The 21,275-nt window shown below is 35.9% G+C and overlaps 1 protein-coding gene across 1 annotated transcript; it reads left to right on the top strand.

Annotated features, from left to right (window-relative positions):
- Positions 1–858: 858 nt before the first annotated feature.
- Positions 859–20,340, top strand: LOC140158536 (protein FAM151A-like). Its single transcript, XM_072181658.1, has 3 exons — positions 859–1,007; positions 15,636–15,778; positions 16,889–20,340. The coding sequence occupies exons 2-3, from the start codon at positions 15,643–15,645 to the stop codon at positions 18,214–18,216; spliced, it is 1,464 nt and encodes a 487-aa protein (XP_072037759.1). The 5' UTR covers positions 859–1,007; positions 15,636–15,642; the 3' UTR covers positions 18,217–20,340.
- Positions 20,341–21,275: the final 935 nt, after the last annotated feature.

Raw genomic sequence — 21,275 nt, 5'->3', positions numbered from 1 at the left:
CTGAAATGAATGGTGATTAAATGAATTCTGTGGCGTAGCTAGCTAGGGGCTAAGGATACATAGTGCCCCCCCATTTATGAAACATTTGTGCGCAGAGCGCTCGAAATTTTGGACAAATAAGGCCTAAACACTAATTTATTATTATTTATTAACACTGAATTTATACCCGGGTTTATACTACATCGCTAAGCGATTGGTTTTTAGCCAATGAGGTGGAGCGCTTTTTAGCCTCTTTTTGTTGCGTTGGGAAAAATAATAACCAATCACTCGCTTAGATGGCCCCTACCACTCTTTCAATATATGATATAAAGGATGTCCTTTCTATCATACCCTGAAAAAGTGGTTTTCAGTCTTTTAGAAGCGATTTTCACTCTTTTGAAGTTTCAATCAATCAATCAATCAATCAATCAAATTTATTCATCCAACAATGAATGTACAATATAAATATAAGCATATAAATACAGTGTAATCACAGATTATATGTGGTGTAATACAAAAATATATACTAATCTGTATAGCACAAATTATACTATGCAACATGTTGCCTATACATAATATTATATGCAAAGTATACTGAGAATAAGATAATAAACAAACATACTATAGTATATATTATGGTATATGATAATAATGACATGGTAATGATGAATTGAAAGCTAATGAAGTGAGTTGTGAGTTTTTCCACTAGTATTGTACATTGTAGTCATTATTCCCTTTTAAAGAGAGTTTTGTTCACGGACGTTCGTTCAATCAATCAGGGACCATCTTCAAAAATTTATGAAATATTGAATCCCTGTGAATACTGCACACACGGACTCACTGCACTGCATGCACAACACTACAGGATCTGTGACAACAGTCACAACACACACCAGAAGTGCCAAACAAACCGTGACTGAGAGCTACTGAGTGACTCCCTAGACCGATTGGCAAGTACTGGTTCATCTCTGCAGCCTAACACAGCCTTCTTCCTGATTTGGAACATAGGGATTCGACACTAATGCAGTGTAAGTGAACGTAATATTCAAAAATCAAAATATATTATAAGATAAGCTTATTTAATTGATATTGTTGCAAGTGTACAGAATAAACTCTGGCTCTGCTGAAAACTCATGAACTTGAACTCTGTCAGCTGAACTTGTGAATTGTGAAGAATTTTTTTTTAATAAGTCAGGTGTAAAATCAAGGTTCCAATTAAAAGGAAGGTGACCCATTTTATTTGGAAAATCAGATTCTTAGGGAGTGTTCATAAATACTTTGGTGGGGGGGGGGCTGGAAAATATTTTTTTTCATGCTGAAAATTTTTTTAACCCCCCCTCTTCGTGAACCCAAAACTTTTTTGACCCCCCTCTTAATGGACCTAAAACCTTTTTGACCCCCCCCCCTCATATTAGGTTCAAAACTATTTTGCCCCCCCCCCCCTCATTTTAATGAAATTGTACATCCATGTCATTGATATAAAATATGTAAAATTGTGGAAATGTTTTATCATTTTGTAAAGTAGCTCATAAGTATGTTTTATGCAACCCAGTATTAGGCCAATGGAACTCGATTATTAGTTTCCGATTGGATGTTTGAAAAAAAGGACGAGCTCGCTATTTCATTATTCATTATTTGGTCTCTTTTCATTATCCATTATGTCAACAAAATCAATGATTTTATTAACAGCTTTCTCCAAATTTAGGTACCCCACCAGTACCAAAGTATATTGTTGATGAAAGACTATCTCAAAACAGGTATTAATGCTTAGATCGTCTTTACAGACATTTTGCAACAGATTGAGAAAAGATTTGAATTTGTTTTTATTAAAATGAAACGAAATTTGCAATTTTTGTAATCACTAGAAACATGATGAGGTAATCCTTAAATTTCCATTATTTACTACATCCTCTACCCCTACAACTAAGAAAAACTGCTGATTATGATCAACAGGGGATGTCAGCCATTTTGAGAGTTTCAATTTTGATTATTTCCATCTCAATTTGCCGATAATTGACTTTTCAATGAAAATAATGAAAGTTTTGGTCAAATTGAAAATGTGATGCGGGCGGTCAATCGGAAACTAACAATCTAGTTCCATTAGCCTTAAAAAAACATCCATTTGGTCATGTTTTTTGAGGTGGGACCCAATTGCGTCACATCTTGCAATTTGTCAAAAATCAACTCCTTTTTTTGTATTTCTGATTATATTTCAAAAAGTTTTCACCCAAACTATGTAAAAGTATATATTTTTAGAAAGCATATATTCTCAGGATTGCAAATCTGTTAAGTTTGAGTGGATATACAGGGTGTACCAAAAAATATACAGGGTGATTCCATTGAAAAATACCTAAAAAATTACATTTCTTTACCACTCCAATATTTCTACATACTATATTAAATTGGAAAATGAACTTGATATTTGGAATGTACACAATTAGTCCTTTCATTAAATATTTAGTTTGCACTATATTTGTTAAGCCCATTATGTTATACAGGGTGTGAAAAAAGTTGTATTTTAAATTGTTTAATTTAATGTAAAATTTCCCTAAGTGCCATTTGTAAGCAAATGCACTTCAAATTTGGAAACAAAATAGTTTAAAGAATTGCAATAATATCTCATTTAAATATCCAATTCCATATAGGGTGTTTCAAAAATCAATTTACAGTGAATAAATTGTAACAATGGTACATGTACATGTAGGCATAGATGCACAATTAGCCTACATCAATAAACTATTTAACAATAACCAGAGATCAATATGTCATCAGATTAAATCCTTTGACTGCAATAATCTCCTTTGAAAAAGATTTATTTGATAGATATTTCAAAGATAAAACAATTTAAAAGATTATGAGAGATGAGGTTTATTTTCATTCCTTTCTTCATGTAGGCCTATGCAAAATTTAAAGCACATTGTATTGCATGACACACATTCCCCTGCATTAATTAAAAGCTCGTTAAATCTTTAATTACTAAGTTTATTAAGATTAGCTAGGCAATTATAGTTATAGAAAGTTAAAAAATAAGATTAACATTACGCCAATGCATTTTTACTTCTACGAGGCAACAAAGTGCATAAATTTTATTATTGAACACCAACTTCTCATTGGATTTACACAGAGCTCCTCCTCTACCGGCTCCTCCTCTACCGGCTCCACCCCTGGCTAATTAACTTAATTAAGCGGTTGTAATTAATTAATACATTTGTTCAACTGTATTTGTTACTAATTCATTAGATTAATAATTTATCTTCAAAATGAGACCAAAACCATTTCTTCATGATGGATTTTAGCAAAAATATATGAAGAAGAAGAAAAAAAATTTTGGAAAATGTGACAGCTCCGCCTTTTTTGGGTGCCCACCTCAAAAAACATGACCATTTATGATTGGAATCAGTGGCGATGGAAGCATTGAAATTTAGGCGGTCGGGGACGAGTATATTTTGTTCTGGTTTTACTGGAACTTGGGGGGCCCCGGGCAAAATAAAATTTTGGGGGTACAGTTGACAAAAAAATTGCAGTTGCAAAAAAATTAATACATATTATATAGGTTTTGTTTTTTAGAGAGACTGTATTTGAGCTTCCAAAAAGGTCTTTATATATTGTGACGATGTGGGCGCGTAGCGTGCAAAACTTTGTATTTTATACTATTTTCGCCCATCATGACGGGGATGAAAATGCCTTTATTGTGACAATGTGTGCACGCAGCGCGCAAACATTTTGTATTTTACACTATTTTGGCCATGATCGGGTGAATTTGGGTGGAAAAGATGCTCCTTGCCCTTTTCTTTTCCTTTGCCCTCCAGATTTTATCTTTCATTTTTTGTGAGTGGAACATTTTCTTTCATCTTTGTCATGGGGGCACTTTCCCCCCTGCCCCCTGGCTACGCTACTGCCGAAATGTTGTGTTTTGCTATTTGATGGGCCAGTTCGCGTGATCGCGAAGCACAAAATTTTGCAATTTTACCCTATTTGAGCCCAAAACATGGTGCTTTTCGATGTGCTAAAAAAGTTGCATAGGGCAATTATTGTTTTTTCCCCTACTACAGGGGTGGAATTTCGTAAAGTGCCACAGGAGTCCAACTGGATTCTCGCAAGAGAGTTTTGCGAGAGTCCATGGATTCCCGTAAATGGATTCTCGTTGTACAATCTTATGGAGTCCAAAAGGTATTATATGTAGGCCCACGTAAAATGCATTCAAACAAACAAACTAACAAATAAACTAACAAAGTTAAGTTTTTAATATATGTGTCATCATACTCTCACTTCCATATGTCATTGCATCTTTGGTGACTTTTCCTTTATATTTTGAAGGCTTTGAGTTTTAAGGCGTGTTGAACTTAAACGTAAGTTCGCTGATCCGATCATTTCCAGCGAGAGTCCACATGGACTCTCGCAATAGGATTTTACGGAGAGTCTCTGCAGAGTCGACTCTCAGACTCCCGCGAAATTCCACCCCTGCTACTAGGATTTTTAGGGGGATGTCCCCCGTGGAAAAATTAGGGGGTGGAAACGTGTACCCCGGTTCTCCAAGCTTCCTCTGCCTGTGATTGTAATGCGATAATAAGATATTGCACCTTTTTAGTGATATAAAGAGCAGACCAGAAGGAACTGACACAAACCTCAAAATTAAGTTATAGACAACAAGACAATTTTTAACACTTCATACTTATATATCTTTGACTATTGAATGACTTATCAAAATATATAACGGACCTGATCAAATATCCTTATCTGGAATGAACTTTTGTTCTGGTTTTACTGGAACATGTGCGTGCGTAGCGTGCGAAAAAATTTCAGGCTATTTTATATTTTTTGCTTCAGGACTAATGTTACTTAAGTTTTTACACCCCCCCCCTACGTGCCCAAAAACTTTTTAACCCCCCCTGTTCATACACCCAAACTTTTTAACCCCCCTATTCAGAACTCCTAAAATTTTATGACCCCCCCTACATATTTTCCAGCCCCCCTACCAAAGTATTTATGAACACTCCCTTAGGGGCTGTGCAATAATTATGTGCCCTGTGGGAGGGTAAAATTGGGGGAGGCAAGAAATTGTTGGTGATCCGAAAAGGGTCGGGGGGGCAATTCTTGGCCAGCCGAGAGGGGGGGGGGAAGAGAATTTTGGCACGCATTTACATGTATGGGGCGCCTTTTAGATAAATTGCTCTAAAAAGGCTTAGGAAAAGACTGTACCGGTACGGAAACGCTTTAATTATGCAAATTTTCCTCCTTGCTGCACTCGCAACATATACATTTTGTATAGATCAATTTTAAAAGGTTTGCAAATTGGGATCCCAAAAATTTGGCATACAGTGTAAAGGGGGGGCAAAGATTTTTTGGCAGGCCGAGAAGGGGGGAAGCGATTATTGGCAGGCAAAGGGGGGAAGCAAGCGATTTTTGTTGGGCGGTTTGAACATTTTACCCCCCCCCCCTCCATATCATATCAAATCAACAGTCCATATCAAATCAACAGGATTTTCAGCAAGTTCCACATTGACCACATTGACCCTCTTGGAATTGGCTGATATGCTCATGGTGTGTTCCCAATATGCCAAAATGAAGAAATCTAGCGGAAAAAAAAATCACAAAATATAGCCCCACCTAGCAACCACCAAAATTGCCATTGTTATGGACCTTTTTTCCCCTTCAATATTTGGGGGTCATTTTGTCACATAAATTAATGAAAGGAAGACCCCAATTATATCAATTATGTTTGACCCATACATGTATCCTCTTCACATTTACGGGATAAAAGGGAACAAAATATGTATCGTTTCTCTGCAGGGGGTAATTGAAAAAGCGTTTTATCACATTTAGTAATCGTTGGTACTTTCATGGTGTTTAACCCTATTAAGGGATCTGGAATGAACGTTTTGAGCAGTTCGACAGTATTTTTTCGAGGGACATGAGAGCACATCAGACATACCGAATTGCATTCTGAATACAAAGAATGTCTTTCTGCTGATATCAAATAATTTTCATCTTTTGAAATTCACGATATAATACAAATTTTGTGACAAATTATTAAAATTTGATATTTTTCACATTTTGATATAACAGTCCTCAAGTAAATTTGATAAATCTAATGATATTGCATGCTTTTCGGCAATTTCGGAGGCCTAAAAATCAATTTAAATAAAAAATATACAAACAGAGCACTATAGATTTTGAAAATAGACTGCCTGCTTTACTCAAACCATGAAAAAGTAGAGTAATAGATGGAGTGCCACAGGCCCAAATTTCCCCTAGGGATGGGGTATGAATGTTTGGACAGCAGTAGCGTGTCCAGGGGGGGAGCTTTGGGTGCTGAAGCCCCCCGCACTTTGTTAAAAATCATGTAAAATCAGCCGTTTTTTGGCGATTTTAGCCATAAAGCCCCCCGCATAAATCTGAAAAAGGGGCTTAGCCCCCCGCAGGAAAAGATCCTGGACACGCCGGTGGACAGTATTTATTTTGGAACATTAGAGCACATCAGACATATCGAATTGCTTTCTGAATACGAAGAATGTCCTTCTGATATCAAATAATTTTGATTTTTTGAAATTTGCAATGGAATACACATTTTATTGCAAATCATTAAAAATTGATATTTTTGATATTTAACAGTACTTGAAGTAAACTTTATAAATCTGATGATTTATACTTAAAGTGTATGTAGGTGGGATGAAAAGCCGACGATCAATTACAAATTTTGACCTTTTGTATTGAAGATATGGATTTTTTTTCCCAAAACACCAAAAAAAATAAGGTCTTTTTGGGAAAAAAATCCATATCTTCAATATGAAAGGTCAAAATTCTCAATTGATCGTCGGCTTTTCCTCCCAGCTACATACACTTTCAGAATATATCATTAGATTTATAAAATTTACTTCGAGGACTGTTATACATGTATATCAAAAATTTGAAAAATATCAAATTTTAATAATTTGTCATAAAATTTGTATTATATCAATTGTGAATTTCAAAAAATGAAAATTATTTGATATCAGAAAGACATTCTTCGTATTCAGAATGCAATTTGATATGTCTGATGTGCTCTCATGTCCCACAAAAATACTGTTGAAACGCTCAAAAAGCTCATTCCAGATCCCTTAAAATAGGGCCAAAAATGGAAAATCTCAACTTTGAGGGCGCTGTTCATCTAAATGAAGCGCTTCAGCATTTTTTTTTTCTTCGTAACTCTCGTGTACTCCCACTAGCTCTAGCCTGCCACAAAAAATGACTTGATTACCCTAAGACAGAGAAATTGAAAAACACTCGGACGCAAAATTTGCATGCATGTTGGCAATCAGACACGACAACCATTTATTGACTTTTGTTTACCAGTACCTACAACAAATAAACAAACAAACAAACAAATTCTCAGCCGTACTATAGCCAAATATATAATAGGAGATTCTCTAATCGAGCGAATTATACCCAACCCAAGACTCTAGCGAAACAACGACCAAAGACGCAGAAACTCTCGTTTTAGCAAAAGCAAATGTGATCCAAACTTGCACTCGGGTGGCCGCCACCCGAGGCTTAAATTCTGAGCGTTTGACCCCGAACCCGTGGATCATTAAATCAAATATCATGGCTAAACCAAATGTGATCCAAACTTGCACTCGGGTAGCCGCCACCCGGAGCTAAAATTCTGAGCGTTTGACCCCGAACCCGTGGATCATTCAACAAATATCATGGCTGGAAACTCAACAATAAATTACGGTACTGGTGCATACAGATCCCACGCTCCCAAGTGGAATTCCTGAGACTCTTCAACAGGTGATCTACCTTCATGAAGTTCAAAGGATCAAGTCTTAATGTTAGCATTCTATGACATATACATATATCATAATAAATAAATACAGAAAAGATAATTCAAAACCCAGCATTATATTCTTTTGCTTACTGTGTGAAGTCTTTGACCTTATAAAAGACTACTTTACTGTTTTTGATGACACCTGTGCCTGCATGTAACAATACGATTGTCAATTCCTGTACATATATGTGACCCCTCGGCACAACTGAGCCTGGATGTCGCCAGTGCCACTATTGAGATATGCTCCATCGAACTTAAGAATAAACAATAGGAAACAAAGGATTTATTGACTGTTTTATTGATTTTTCACTACTTAAATGTCAAGTACTATAGACATGATATACATCATTTTAAAGCTAATTTTAAGCAGAATATTTTGGTTGAATATCTCAAAAATGATGATTGGCGACTTCAGGGCTCAGTTGTGCCGAGGAGTCACATATATAGTTTTGACAACTTACTTTCCCTCTTGGAACTATCATCCTAAAAAGGTTGATACAGAACAATTATATAAATTTTATGTAGCAACATATTGAACACATGATCTAATTAAACAGTGTACATTGTATCTTTGAAGATCTGAGAAAGGGAAATTAATTACAAGTCACATGTAATTTTAATGATCGGCATCAACTCTTTATTCCTCCCTCCTTATCTACAGGGACCATAATTCTTGATTTTTCTTTTAAACTTACAGATGAAGTTGAGCCACACACACATTATTGCTATGTGTGATCATAAAATTGGCTTTCTTAATTAGACCACACCAGCGTTGATAATGATTTTGAGTTTAACTTACAGACTAAACCAGAGGCTATCAAATGACACCAAACTTGGGGCAAATTATTTTTAATGTATTTCTTTATTTTCGGTAAATTTGATGGTGTCCCGGGGTAAAATATGGTTAATTTTGTGACATGAAATATGAACATTTTCCAAATAAGTTTTAGAAATGTATCTTTTAAATTCTTTTATTGATAAAGTTGGTCAAAAACGCATGTAAAATCATAGGAATAAATCACATTTTCAATATCTCTTCCTTATTTCATGTTATATAGCTAATAAGTACAAGGATCAAGATGTAACTGTGCGGTGTCCCACTTTAAAAATTTTGTTACATCTTGCACATGTGTCTTGCTTCCATAATATCTTTCAAATGAAATAAAAATTTAATTAAATTCATAATATATGACTATGGTTATAATTTAAATACCCTTTAAAGACAATAGATTTGATCGTTTTTCAGATTTGGCACAAAATAGAACAAGATGAGACGGCGGTGTCCCACGTTACATCCTGAAAATTTAAGGAACTTTCTTCCATAATTCACTGATAATCTGGATGCAAGATTTAAATACTATCCTGGTAAAAATACTTGTCCAACACACTTTTCAAAACCCAAAAGAGATCACCCATTTAACTTCATTTTGTGTGAATTTGCCACCTTTGAAATCATGGTGTCCCATGTGTTACATCTTGATCGGTCGTCAAGCAAAATGTATTATTGAATGAAAATATTAATACATATAGTTAGCCAATGAAAAGTTTGCAACGCGAGGATATTTCCTACCAACCATAACAATTTTGATACTTTACGCACAATATAAATACCATTATTAGGATGCATCAAATAAGATGTAACAGGTACATGGTGTCCCAGTTACATTCTTATTTTTCCCACACTAACTCTATGGGAGTTGATGTGACTCTCTCCAAAATGTTCATTCACTATAATATTCTGTCAGAGTAAGTTTGGATAAAGTTTAATAAAGTGTAAGAAATCACTTGGAATGCAAGACATTTATTTTAATTCAATTTTTTTTTCATCATGTCACACTTTGTGGCTCAACTTCATGGAATGATACAGGTCATTATCTCATTACTGTCACACATAATTATATTTTATTTCCTTCTCACATGTCCACACAGGTCGCGGTGGGTGGGAAGATTTTTGTTGTTGTCGTGACTCGTGTCCAATACAAAACCAACAGTGAATAAATCACCACCTAATCACGCCCGAAACCATGAAGGCGGCAAATCCCATTGGTTCCCCGGTCGAGCCAAACAATACAAATTTATCTGCATGACAATGATTGACATCTGACCCGGTAAACAATAACATGGATTGGCCCATTTCTCAACAAGGGTAAATTGAGTTTAACTTGTTGCACTGTGTTAAACTTATTATCAAGCACTTCTTTATAGAAGCGATGCATATTTTTTTCCCTTTATCCCCAAAATGTTAAGAGGAAATATGGGTCAAACAGAATTGATATAATTGGGGTCCAAAAAAGGTCCATAACAATGGCAATTTTGATGGGTGCTAGGTGGGGCTGTTCCTTAGCAACCAAAATATTTGAGTTTTTATTTCGCTGGATTTCTTCATTTTGGTATATTGGGAACACATCATGAATCAATGATGATGAGCATATATCAGCTAATTCCAAGAGGGTCAATGTGGAAGCCTGTGTTGAATTGAGTTTACATGGATTGGCCCAAAATGTCCATCCTTTCTGGCTGGCATTCTATCATGCATAAACAAGAGCGATAACCGCACCATAGCTGAACCATGTGGCTTTGGCAGTATATTGTGGTAGGCCTATACCACTGTCATCATTGCATTTAAATTTCATCTCAATTGAAGCATTTTGAAAACTTGACATTTGACCCCTTTATTGGCCCTTAATGACCTTAAATGAATTTTAAAATATTTTAAACATGTTTAGAATGTCATAAGGATCATTGCGTTTAAATTTCAGCTCAATCGGAGCATTTTGGAAAACTTGACCTTTGACCCCTTTATGACCCCTTAATGACCTTAAATGAATCTTAAAATGTTCTTAAAATGTTTAGAATGTCATAAGGATCATTGCATATAAATTTCAGCTTGATTGGAGCATTTTGAAAAACTTGACCTTTGACCCCTTTATGACCCCTTAATGACCTTAAATGAATTATAAAATATTTTTTAAATGTTTACAATGTCATAAGAATCATTGCATTTAAATTTCAGCTCAATTGGAGCATTTTGAAAACCTTGACCTTTGACCCCTTTATGACCCCTTTATGACCCCTTAATGACCTGAAAGAAATGTTTAAATGTTTTAAACATGCTTAGAATGTCATAAGGATCATTGCATTTAAATTTGAGCTCAATCGGAGCATTTTCGGTTAAAATGACCTTTTTTGACCCCTGTGACCCCAGGATGACCTCTGACGTTTGGAAATATTTTTATTATATTCTTTATGTTTTCCTCTTTCATATGACACCACTGTGGGGTCATACCTTCGGCATTTAGAGATATGTCCATTTCAGACCAAATGGTTAGTCAGTTAGTAAGCTAGTAAGTAAGTAAGCTAGTAAGTAAGTAAGCTAGTAAGCTAGTAAGTAAGTAAGCTACTGTCTGTTCAATTAGCTTAGATTCTCGTATTTTCAAGATATTTGAGAAAATAAAAAAATTTGGTCAAAGTCATCAAAGAAAAGTGTTAGCACAGCCTTAGACCCAATGTGATTTTAACTTTTCAAATTCCAAAGTTCAATTTAAAACCCCATTTCTTTTCAATTTTGCCTCATTTTAGGCAGTTACTTGGGTCCACCAAAAGGGTTCGCGACCTTTTCACAAATCAAGTGGGACGGTCCATTCTCAACTTAGGGCAATGACCCTATCCAATTTAGCAAAACAATCTGTCCTGTCATTTCAATTGTAATACCGTTCCGGTTATTGGGTAGGATCTGTAGGTGACAATGGTTCACCGGTTTTTGTTGCACGAAATTATATGCGCGATTACGTTTTATGCGTATAACATTATGTTGAGCATTATTTTTTCCTAAATAATGACATTAAAATTATGAATTTCGTTCTTATTTCAACGGTTTATCATGTAAATTGAGTTTTGTTTAACATGTTTAGAAATACCATCATTCCTTTCCAAGAATATCAGCATTCGCTTGACATTTTCAGATACAGTGACTTTACAAGAATTGTTTTCTGTAACCTCATTGTTTTAAATAATATTTTCTTGTACAACAGTTCTTTTGTTTCCAAATGTCCTTCACATAGTTTGTATTCAACAAACAAAACGAAATAAAAAAATAAATGTGTAGTTTTATAATAGGCCTAGGCCTACACCTTCACAGACCCATTCACACAATAAATATAAATAAATAAATAAATGAAGAAAGAAAGAAAGAAAGAAAGAAAGAAAGAAAGAAAGAAAGAAAGAAAGAAAGAAAGAAAGAAAGAAAGAAAGAAAGAAAGAAAGAAAGAAAGAAAGAAAGAAAGAAAGAAAGAAAGAAAGAAAGAAAGAAAGAAAGAAAATTAATTAATTAATTAATTAATTAATTAATTAATTAATTAATTAATTAATTAATTAATTAATTAATTAATTAATAAACAGTAAGGAATGTATTTATATAAGGTGGGCCTATTCTGGAAACCCTTAGTTCATCTTCACATTTTTATAATAACGTAATGTTTCAACAGTGGGGTTTCAACACAAATTAGGCCTACTGACAAATATAGTTATTTAGCTGGACAATACTTCCTGATGCGGATGGTCGAATAAATACTATCTCAGCGCATCTACTAATTATTATGACTTTCGTCCCCATTGCACTAAATGGATTGATTCAAAAAAGTTTATGGTACCCGATGTTCTACGGCTTAAAATAAATTTATAAAAATATCGCGGGAAAAGACCAAAATTGAAAAGAAATGGGGTTTCAAATTGAACTTTAGAATTTGAAAAGTATAAATCACGTTGGGTCTAAGGCTGTGCTAACACTTTTCTTTGATGACTTTGACCACAATGTTTTATTTTTTCAAATATCTTAAAAATACAAGAATCTAAGCTAATTGAACAGACAGTAGTAACATTCACTCATATAGGCTGATACCATTTCATGGTTCAGCAAAAACATAACATGTTTCTTGTAAATATGGAATTACTGACATTTATGCAGTGTGATAATGGTCACAGACTACAGACCACTCGCAACCAGTCAAAGTCCCTGTGTTTTTGTACATGTATGCTGTGAATTCTCGCATATTCATGAGAGTCAATTGTTCCATGGCATCGTGCCGTATCTAACAAACACGCCGGCATTGCGTACCTGCAGTAAAATTACATATTTCTTGACCAAACTGGAACCATATTCTAGAGTCTATGCTGGAACAGTATAAATGCTAGTGGCTCGGTGATAAACACACACGAATAAAGCGTGGTACAGGATGCAACGTGCATGTTCCAGTTTGGCCAAAAAATACAAAATTTTACTCTAGCTTTGCGTGTCTTTGCGAATGACCGTTAAAATATGCGGAAGGTTTCGCCTAGGTCGCATTTCATGGAACAATTGGCCCTCATTATCGAGGAATGCTGAGACTTAACTGGTTGCGATTGGTTTATTATCTTTTTCGTCCATGGATGGATATTGTAGTGTTTTTATTTTTTGGCCCCCACATATATGTGGGGCTTATGTTATCATCCAGATGGTTGTTGGCCCCACATATATGTGGGGCTTATGTTATCATCCAGATGGTTGCCTGGTTGTTTGTTTGTTACTTTGTTTGTTTGGCTGTCCGGGCGGAAGCAAATTCATTAATCCACTCTACAGCTCCAACGCACTCACCGATTCACTTCAAACTTGGTACAGTGATAGGATATGATGGCATGATGTGCTGTATAGTTTTGTGTCATGTTATTTGCATATTTATGCATATTAATGAGCTTATTTGCATATTTTGCCTAATCCACTCTACAGCTCCAACACACTCACCGAATCACTTCAAACTTGGTACAGTGATAGGATATGATGGCATGATGTGCTGTATAGTTTTGTGTCATGTTATTTGCATATTTATGCATATTAATGAGCTTATTTGCATATTTTGCCTAAATTTTCATTTAAATCCACTCTCCAGCTTGAACGCACTAACTGATCAACTTCATTATTATGTTTTCAGGGTTATTAGGAGTTAAGAAAACCTAATAATGATAATATTGGATGGCTTATTTCGCATGATACCATAACATATCGGATTCGTCATACAAATATCGAACTCTTGAATATTAATGAGCTTATTTGCATATTTTGCCTATATTTTCATTAATCCACTCTACAGCTTAAATGCAATAACTGATCAACTTCATATTTGGTTTGGTGATTGGATATGTTAGCCTGATGTGCTGTATAGTTTTGTGTCATGTTATTTGCATTATGAATATTAATGATTTGATTTGCATATTTTGCGTACATTTTCATTAATCCACTCTGCAGTTTAATTGCAAAGGCCGATGAACTTCAAACTTGGTATGTGGTTTGATATGCTGTATAGATTTGTGTCATGTTATTTGCATATTCATGATTATTAATTAATGAGCTTATTTTCATATTTTGCCTAAATTTTCATTAATCCACTCTGCAGCTTGAACACAATAACCGATCAACTTCATTATTATGTTTTCAGGGTTATTAGGAGTTAAGAAAACCTAATAATGATAATATATTGATGAAAGCTTATTTAGCATGATACCATAACATATCGGATTCGTCATACAAATATCGAACTCGCCGTTGGCTCGTCCGATATTTTTATGACTCATCCGATATGTTATGGTATCATGCTCAGCCATCCAATATTATATCAAACTTGGTATGTGGATTGGCAATGGGGCGGGGGTGTCGGGAAATAAATTTTGCTGATGGCAGATTTACCTTTTTTGCTAGCCCCTGCGCAACATAATTGCCACCCCTGGCTCTTCGGATAGACCCCTCCCCCACACTGTACCGTAACTCAAGTTTTTCCAAAAACTTGCTATTTCAATGCTAAAATTCAAAGGGGGGCGTACCGGAGTTACCAAACCAGGGGCAAAATTTCCTTATCGTCCCACAGACTCGTTCTGAAAGACTAACAAATGGCTTCATTTTAGCCCTCCAGGCTCCCGGTGTCGAGGGAGTGTCTGTCTTTTGAGTGTGAAATTTGGTCCCGTGTTGATTTTTGATTGACCCCTTACATATTTAAAAATCACTTTTTTATTTTCGGGAACCTGTAAAATCTGGTTTCTATTCAATGGCAGAAACAGTGCCACCGACAAGGGGGGTTAAGGGGGTGCGTTATCCCCGGGCCCATGGTCCTAAGGGGCCCGTAAAAAATAGAGGAAGCATACCTTAACTTAAAAGCAAAGAGATCTCAGGGGGCCCGTAAAAGGGGGACCTGACGCACTCATTTTACCCCCGGGCCCGTAATGGCTCTCGGCGGCACTGGGCAGAAACACTCTTTGCAGTAAATAAAATCACTGTCTGCTCTACATCGGCGGTGTATGAGGGGCAGGGTTTTGCCCCAGCTGAAAAAAACCCCATAACCTTTGCCACCTCTGCTCCCGGTCAGGAAAAATCACCACTATTTTGGGCAATACCATTGTGTTGGCGTGAAAGTTAAACTCCCTTGGTGCATGGCATGCTTTGTACTTGCGGTTCATTGGATTGATCAAATGAAAGACAGAGATAAAAAGGCGTCATCTGTCAATCAAACTCGAGCACGGTTTGTTTACAAGTGTCGTGATGATGACTTGCTGAATGCGGTGGTATAACCGGGCGACTTCTTGTTAATTTTGCACCTTCAAACATACAATCCATCTCAAAAGTTAGGTCTTTATAGTAGGAAACTTTGTTTCACAAAGGTACCATGTCAATTCCCTGGAAAGTTGCTTTTTGCCTTGTAAAAGTACGTAATTTTCTGCTATTCCTTTTTTCTGATCAGCACCAGATAAATCGGCCTTCCTTTTACGTGCTATTAACCTGTGTAAACTTTGTAATAACAATGTCAGTTTTTGCTATGTTTTTGAACAGAATTCTTATGATGGCGGCTGCAGAGCTTACCCACACTGCTACTGACCTGTTAGACTTCTTCCCAGCTGCAAATGGAGATGGACTCAACATCACTTGGGGCCATGCCCTCAATAATAAAGCACAGTTTGAACAAGCACTCAAAGGTTAGTGTTATGAGTCTGGGCATTAATTCAGAGAATAAACTTGTACAATATTTGTAATTTACATGTAGTGTATAATCAAGTCAAAAAAGAAAAGATTATTTGCTTGTCCTCATCCGCCTGACTGTCCCAAAGCGTTACGACCTAAAAACATTTTTTTACGATTTTCATCAAAATGAATTATTCCATCGAAATTAAATTGTTTGACATGAAGAAGCTCAAAAGAAGTTATTATTTCTGTGTCTCAAAATCATGGAGTTCATGTTCGCTTCCACTGGATATAGCAATATAAGGCAACTGTAGGGTGACATCACCTCAATTTGCAATAGACCTTGATGAATATGACCTGTGCCTTTGAGAAAGGAGTGTGTACAAATAAAGATGTTGTTGACAAGAATTGAAGCATTAAATATTGCGGCGGTCCTTAGCGATTTGTAGACCTGAGTGAGAGTGCATGAATGTTGGCATTCTGGTCACTTTTGGAGAAAGGAAAGAAAAAAAAAAAAACTTTTACAAGCCCACCTATAAAAAAAAAAAGTTGACAAGACATAGACAATGTGTTGTAGTTTCGTTCTGGTGTACCAGAGCGTAATTCAAATTTCACAATATTTATGCTAAACGAATTCATCTGCAAGAAATATTTTGTACATAAACATTATGTAGCCAGAGGTTTCCAGTGGTATAAAAATCTTAACTTTATTGGAGAAAACTTGGTGGATGATGCTGTGGATCACAAATTCCCTTTTAAATGTCTTCACATTTACAAAATATTTCAATATATTTAAGGGTGTTTTACTGTAAGATATTCATGAGTTAGACTAGTGTAAAAACTCCATTGAGGAATTACGCAGCTTATTTTTTTATATAAAGCTGTATAGGGGATTTCTTTGCTCGGCTAATTCTGTGCTCATGAAGGATAAACCCATTTTTACTTGAAAAGTCCATGCTTCCAAATGCAACATTGGCACCCACTTGAAATGACAGTTATGTCACTTTTACTAGAAAAGCCAAAAGTAAGGTGGATCTAATATGCATTTGGATGTGGCATATTGTCCATTATCTCTGGAAACTGGCCAATTCCCATCTAATACTCATTCTCTTTGTCATTTGCAGGAGATGTTATGATGTTAGAAACTGACATCATGGTTCGAGGTTACGGCACAAGCAACCCAACGAACATCCCAATCCATGCTCATCCACCTGATAGTGACAGCGATCTCACAGTCAAAGAAGCTATAGACCTATTCATGCAAGTCACCAACAAAGGCATCAAACTGGACTTCAAATGTATCGAAGCACTTGAACCTACCTTACAGATATTACAGCAAAGGAAGATATGTGCACCAATTCTACTGAATGCAGATATTGTAAATGGACCCGAGTCATTCAGTACCCCTGTTGATCCAACACGCTTTATAGATACCTGCAATAGGTATTTCCCCTCGGCCATAATGTCTTTAGGTTTCACCACAGCATGGGATTGCACACCTGATGCCTCATACACTTGGGAAATTATAACCAATCTATTATACAAGGTACACAGGTTACCCCAACATGTCACATTTCCAATCCGAGCGGTGTACTTATCAACCTCATGGAAACGTTTCCTATGTGTGCTGGGTATGAAACCATCCTTTTCCATCACTGTGTGGTCATCTCCAAGGGATAATGTTGACATGTCGGGTGTAGTTGCATTGCGCAAATATGGTGGGAAAGATAGAGTGTATGTTGATTTGCAAGATGAAACGATGCAACAATTTAAGAAGGCTTTGATTGATGATGATGAGTCTACAACTCATAGAGAGGTACCCATTCACTGGTGCAGAGACTTGTGGTTTGTTGATGATACTGTGCCTCTACCTGATAATTGGGTGTATTTAAGCACAACAGGTGCTTTGTTTCTCAGCAGAAATTCCAAACATTCTACTAGTAAGAGGGTACATTCAAAACAAGCCTATGAAGTTGTCAAAACTGGAACCCATCCTTTGGAAATCAGTGGTACACTGCAATTTATCGGATCTAGCAACAGTCAAAATGTCAGTGGAGAAACAGAGTTCTATGTGTACATCAGTGGTACTGGTGAATCCGTTTACAGTGACAACACAAATGATATCATAGCCATGTCAATCAGTAATAGCGGCAAAATCACCCTACAGAAATGTACCACTCAGGTCACTTCAACTGATTCTTCATTGCCAGAAAGTACTACATACGAATTCACTCTGCACAACATTGGTGTTGGTTTGAAACCTATGGTAAAAGTCAGCGCAAAATGTCTAAATTCTGACACTGTGGATTTAGAATCAAACAGCTCAGTGGAGGTGGCATTGACTGAAATTGTGGTAGTGGATATTTCCACCTCTCCCAAACTTAGTGTTTCGTTCTGCAAAGTAGGAACAACAAAAGATCTTATGTTAGAGGACGTAGTTGTGAAATGCTAGACATATACTTGATTACTTGTCAGCATCGTCCCATGCAGATGACCACACTGAGATGGAAAAGGGGGTGTACCAAAAAGTAAACTTAGACAAAGCTTTTAATCACAAGCATTCGGTCATTTGCTCAAATCACTGGCGTACACATGCACGCTTCTAAAGACACTATATTGATACATATGTGAAACAGCTGCCTCAACGGTAGGTAGAATTTGGTTCATCTCAAGTTTGGTAGTGACGTATGTGCGTATTTTGTTTTAAAACGCACTGAGTGTACACAGGCGTTTTGTTGACACGCTTGTGGTGCAACCGAGAAGTAGCATTGATGTCACTACCAAACTTGAGGTGAACCAAATTATATACATATATGACCAAAATGAGAGTAACCCAACGAAAAAAGAATCTTGTTCTACACGCACGACTCGATCCAGATTGTGATCAAATTAGGAAAAAAAATTTCCTGTACATATCCCCAAATTGCAAATATTTACAGATTTTGGTGATTTTTGGGGTCATTCCCCCCCCCCCCCAAAAAAAAGCCCAGCCGACTGACCCTACTTGAAAGGTCCGTCCGCCCGTAGAACAGGGTGTTTTTTCTGTCGCCTAAAGGGATGTTTCCTTCCCCAGTGACAACTTGCTGTAATATTTTCTTGCTTATGACTTTATCTTTGCTGGTACATGTAGGGTTAGGATGTGCTTAGAGTTTGGTATAGATTACACTATCATAATTAAATGCCTCCCATACTCATTGTATCATTAAGTATGTAAAACAATTCTGACTTAAATAGTGTTTTTCACTTTCTTGAGGCAGTTACTTAAGTGCCTTGTATTTGTTACAGCACTGCATCCAGACCTGGAATAATCCATATAAGTCTCAATTGTGTCAAAATATGCACTTCAAAATTTGCCTGTTGTGATACAACTTCAAAATTGCGATATAACTTTTCAAATGATAACCAGTTACCATGCTATTGCACCTCATGTTCCCATTTTCAAAAAGTATAGTGCAATTTGGAGACATTAAATATGTAAAGTTATTTTGAGGCCTAAATTACATCATGGATGTTGACGCTTACAAGTGCTGAGCACAAAGATAGCACATTGGTATGCATGTGTGAAGTCTTTGATGCAATATAAGATTCTTTTTTTGTCTCCTGATTCTCCTCTTGTGCCTGCCTAGTGTCACTGTGCATCAAAGCTTTGAGATCTATGCCACCAGTTTGTGAAAGGCATTGTTCAATGTTTTAAATGTGCATTATTAGTTTAAGGAATTTGTCACAATTATTACAATTTGTACTTAATTTTGTAAAATTGATGTGCGGTAAAATTTCAGAATTTGGACACTCAAATTTCACATCATCCAGTTTTTAGCTTTATTTCCTTTTCACATTGAAGGTGTGAATTGTGCCAATTGTGAAGTGTTTTTTATTTGTCATTTCTCTAAGTCAAAGAGTGGCATATATAGTAAAATGACTGAAACAGCCCAATAATCTTGCAAATAAGTTTAGGAAATTATATCGTTTGCTTATATTCATTTCCAATGTACTTAGCATACCATGTTTATCTAAACATCTCAACAAAAAAAAACTAACCACCAAGCAGGCTATTGTATTACAAATCTGTAAAATGCGTTGGAAGCAGAATTTTATTTCTGCGTATTTCGACACCTCATTTGATACTATAGCCCAGAAAACAATAAAACACTAGTCAATTTAATGTACAGTGTAGTGAGGTCCAGATTTGAAAGTTGCACTTAACAACAATACAAAAACACTCAGATATCATTTACACAGATTTCCTTCCATTTACTGAATACAAATCAATAGAATTTACTGCAATTTTCAAATCTTGGGTTACATTGATTTAAATGTACTTGGGTTACATTGATTTAAATGTACACTGTGATGTCAATATTTAGTCAATTGCTACAAATGAGGTGTCAAAATGTGCAGAAATAAATTATGCTTCCAACACATTTTACAGATTTGTAATACAATCGCCCGTTTTTGAATAATGGCCTGTATTTAAGGGGGTTAGTTACTTTTTTTGAGATGTTTATTTTAGTCAATCAGATATAGAAAATCTTTTTCCTGCATCATAAAGGCATCAGCATCAATCCGTCTTGAAATGGGGGGGCAATTGGTTTGAATTGTCAAAATGTGGCTGAAAAGAACAAAAAATGTGTCATTTTGCCAAAAGATTTGTTGCATGGGCAAAATGACACATTTTTTGTTCTTTTCAGCCACATTTTGACATCAGTCATAATAATGTTGTATTTCTTTTAGTTCTTGAATGATGTTAAACTGATGTAAAATATGCTCACCCAATTGCAAGAGCTTTCGGAATGTTTCTCTATTCCTTGTATGGCATTCATCTCAATTGTAATAGTGTATAAATATGCCGATTTATATTTTAAGGTGAGATTGTGCGGTCAGCATCATCCCCTTCAACCAACTGTGACTTTACACTTACAACGTTGCAGAAAATATTTATGCTGGTTATATATTCCGAAAACTACAGAGGCAATAGTTCACAGTGACATTTATAATTATTATTTCACTTCGATATATTTAAACAGTGCAATAAAGCCATTGTATGCAAATGAATTTGTATTAAAAGAAATAATTGTTGTAGTACTTGAATTCTTGTATACATATTACTGAAAGCTTACAGTACATGTAAGCTAAAAAATTAAGGTACCAGTTGTGTTCATCCCTGTATATCCTAAATAAAGACGAATGTGTCAAAATTAAAACAAGCAGCCGCTGCCTGTACTCTTTAGCTCTGATTTAAGACCTTATTTGTTGAAATTGGTTGAGAATTAAAGAAACATTAGTCCAAAACCTGATGAAGATACGAAATAAAAAGTTGCACATTTGTGTTCTAATCAATGAAAGCACGACGCTAGTTTTTCGTGCTAATCAATGAAAGCACAGCGCTAGTTATCTTGTTCGCGAACGCTTTGTGTACAACAAATCAATAGGGCATGCAATGTGGCAAACTGCAACTTTGGGAGAACACCTGGGTACCTTGGGAGAACAATGCCAGTGCATTGAAAGGTTAAC

This window comes from Amphiura filiformis, chromosome 8 (assembly GCF_039555335.1).
Source record: "Amphiura filiformis chromosome 8, Afil_fr2py, whole genome shotgun sequence".
Classification (NCBI taxonomy): domain Eukaryota; kingdom Metazoa; phylum Echinodermata; class Ophiuroidea; order Amphilepidida; family Amphiuridae; genus Amphiura; species Amphiura filiformis.
The sequence above is the reverse complement of the archived record's forward strand: the minus strand, read 5'-3'. Positions and strand labels throughout refer to the sequence as shown.